The 3,604-nt window shown below is 34.0% G+C and overlaps 1 protein-coding gene across 3 annotated transcripts in view; it reads right to left on the bottom strand.

The window, feature by feature from the left end:
* LOC107622594 (protein S-acyltransferase 11) overlaps window positions 1-2,084 on the bottom strand; it is a gene marked incomplete in the record, with an annotated part of 3,662 nt that extends 1,578 nt beyond the window's left edge. The window contains 5 exon segments of one of the 3 annotated variants that reach the window (XM_016324549.2): window positions 1-121; window positions 715-937; window positions 1,391-1,427; window positions 1,458-1,583; window positions 1,850-2,048. In XM_016324549.2, coding sequence (XP_016180035.1) covers window positions 1-121; window positions 715-937; window positions 1,391-1,414 — 368 coding nt within the window. 3 annotated transcript variants of the gene reach the window in all.

Raw genomic sequence — 3,604 nt, 5'->3', positions numbered from 1 at the left:
GCTGCAAGGCTGAAAGAGGAAAAGGTTACAATGGCCAAAATTGCTGTGATGATTAGGTGTAAAGTTCCCCATAGAAAACTGATAGAAAAGACAACAGGATAGACTGCCCACACTCCGCCACCTGCAAAATAAATAAATAAATGCATGACAAAATACAACAATAATTTATTCACTTTTAGGAAGAGGTGAATGTTAAGGAGGATGACAAGAAATTCACTAAAGGATAACTAATATCATAGCCAATAACCTGTAATATAGAACTATTTATTATAGTAACACAGAATCACAAAACTGATATTTAACAATTTGAATTAAATAGAAGAAAAATTTTAAAATTTTATCCATACTGCCATTCAATAGGCAATTCAAACTCTATCTGTAGTTCTGTACTGGACTCACAGTGTTCAATTTTCCAAGCACACAAGAAGAGAAGTTTTAAGTTTCCAGCAATATAGCTAAGCAAAATCAGAGCAAATGCCTAAGTGCAAGACTAATGTTTCTGTCTTCTGACATGGTGGCTATAAGGCTTTAGTCACAAAACATCCTCTATACTTATGACACCCAAAAGACATTTGATAAAATAAGTGAGAAAAAATGGAAAAGGGGGTAATATTGAAAAATGAGACCCATAACCAGGGGGAAAAAAGAAAGCAAATTCAGTTATACGGTATGACAACAAATGAAAGCAGAAAAACAAAAGAAACAGAAGCTTACATAATACAAAGAGCATAAATATGATGACAACAGATATGAAGCACTGATCTCGCAGTTGTCTCCACCTAAAGGACTTGTGATCACTTTTCTTCTTGGATTCATCTGTAATGGCCCCACACCAGCCACATTTGAAAACAGTTGCACTAGATGGAATCATAACATGCAGTCCACAGCCCCAACATGTTGTCTCATAGTTCTCGTTAAACTCAGTTACATATTGCTCCTATATGTGACTTACATGAGCAACCAAGGAAGCTACGACATTTCAAATCGTAGAGGAAAAAAGGCAAGCAATAACATCCATGAAATCACCAATCTACCACAGATATCCACAATCAAATGGTATCCAAAGCGAAAAAAGAAAACAAATTACAACAAGTACAAAGCAGCACATGAAGATTAATGTATACAGAAAGCAGAGCCGTTATTATTTTGCCCCTGCCAAAATATTATTAGATGAAAAAGTACAGAAATTAAACCCTAGCCACCTACTATATAACAAAAAGTGAAGCATGAAAAAACAGAGTCAAAGAAATAGAATCTGACTTCTGGTTTTAGCTTCCATTAAACAAGGCAGAGAATGGTTTACCCAACAAAACAATCAAAGAACAAGTGAAGAAACCTTAAAATGGAAAAGACAATCCAAGCCAAAAAGAAAGTCAAACATAGAACCAACCTGAGGAGAAACCAAAGAAGCCATGAGAATCTCGTTTTGGTTTGGGGACTGGGAGCTGAAGACCTCCAACAAGAAGTGGAAATTGAAGAAGCAAGACGAAGGCTTTGGCTTTAACAGGCCAGGCCGATTATTGCACCAAAGCAACTTGAGCCTGGCCCATTCTTTAAGCCCGACCTAAAGCCTGTTTAATAACCTTCCCAAAAAAAGAAACAAAAAATTATGTCAAATAAAGCATGTATGTTTCAAGGTGAAGACTCAGTTCATAGTTGAACACTTTAACAACATAATCATGATAAAATAATTGTTGACAGCAAATTGTATTCATAATCAGATGCATGAAGTGATAAACATTTTTCGTATATTTACTATTTAGTGAATTAGAAACAGATCCAAACAAATTAAAAACAGAGATAGGATAGAAAAAGAAGATCGAAAATAGCGAGGGTTCACGGTAGTTACCTGCGTCTCCGAAAAGGAGAAGCTCGCAGGGCGGGAGTTGGAAGATGGTGGTCCGGTGAGATCGGCAGATTGTCGATAGAGAAAAAGAGAAAAACGCCGACAAAGCGAGAGCGGCGGCGATGGGCGGGGTGGTGATTTTGGTGTGAGAGGTAAAAAGGAGGAGAAAGCGGAGGAGTGTGTGTGTGTGACTGAAGGAATGAGCAGAGAGGAGAGTGACGATAGATAGATAATGGCTATCAACTTCAGAGAATTTTGTTTTTGATATTGGAGTAGTAACGGTGTTTTTTTAAAATGTGGGTTGATGGGGTGTTATTTTTAAATGTGGGATGTTTAATTAGATAAACAAAAATCGAACCGTTCGCATTTGTGAGAGTACAGAAATTAGATTGAGAAATTTGTAAAGTTGGACTGAGGGATTTGTGATAGTACCGAAATTAAAATATTAAAAATATTTTATAAAAATACTTATCTCTAAATAATATATGAAAAGATAAAATTAAAATTAGTGTATTTAAAAATATTAAAAATTTAAATTAAACAAATAAAAAAATTGGTGAAGACTAATTTGATATACTACCTCTAATTTCAGGAACTAAAATGAGAAACTTAATGTAAAATTATGGATTAATTTTGTACATTTACAATGACGACATAGTGGATGACATGTAGATGAATAATATTGCAACATGTGGCACGAATTGACATATGACCAAATAGTATTATGCACGTGGTACATTAGTCTATATCAACCTACCACGTGGCCAAACCATGAAATAACACGTGTCATTAATGGTCCACGTCTTCGAGCCACATCAGCACGCCTTTAACGAAAAATAGGTCAGGAACTAACGTGATGTACTTTTGTCAATCTCAAAAACATAATTAGTAAATTAAAATTTTAGAAACGATTTTAATGCACAAGACTAATCTCAGAATCATGGCTTAAGTCATTGTAACTAGGGGTGAAAGTGGGTCAGGATACCGATGGAGGCTTGTGGCTCACATTGTTTTATGCTTGACTCGGCTCGTTTATTAGTTAAAAATGTCAGGCCATAGACTTTAAGAAAAGTATACCAAACTTGTTGGACCGACTTGTAAAATTTTTTATTTTGTAAAAATAAATTATTTTATTTTAGACTTTTAACTATTCACTAATATTAAATACACAATAAAATTAAAAAAAAATAATAGTTAAGATTGGTTAAGATTGTAACTTATTTTTCAACGAAAAAATTTATCAATTATAGATATGATTATGATATGTAACTAACTATTGATATATAATGAATTATGCTTTGCACATTATAAATGATAAATTTTAAATTTATTGTTTTGAGTTATAATTCGCAAAACAAGCTTTTTATGAGATGATGCACCTTGAATCAGACATAACGATATGGGAAACTCATGTAGATAGAGCTTCCAATGTTTGGTATGGGGAGTAGGCCTCATCCTAACTAAAGGGAAAGATGTGGTCATCGAGGCCTTTATTAAATTTGATTTTTCTATCTCAAATAATCAAATTGAGTATAAGACTTTGCTTGCAGCATTGGAGATAACCATGTTTAGCGATTCACAGTTAGTGACTTCCTAAGTTAATGGAAAATACCAAGCACATGACCCGTTATTATAATAATACTTGAAAAAGTACAAGAGGTACATTCTTTTAATTTTTTTTAATTAGGCATGTACCTAGAAAACAAAAAAGACGTAATCAACGAAGCGATTAGGTTATGACCGACTTCACGGAATAAC

The sequence above is a fragment of the Arachis ipaensis genome, chromosome B10 (genome assembly GCF_000816755.2).
Source record: "Arachis ipaensis cultivar K30076 chromosome B10, Araip1.1, whole genome shotgun sequence".
NCBI classification, from domain to species: Eukaryota; Viridiplantae; Streptophyta; class Magnoliopsida; order Fabales; family Fabaceae; genus Arachis; species Arachis ipaensis.
The sequence above is the reverse complement of the archived record's forward strand: the minus strand, read 5'-3'. Positions and strand labels throughout refer to the sequence as shown.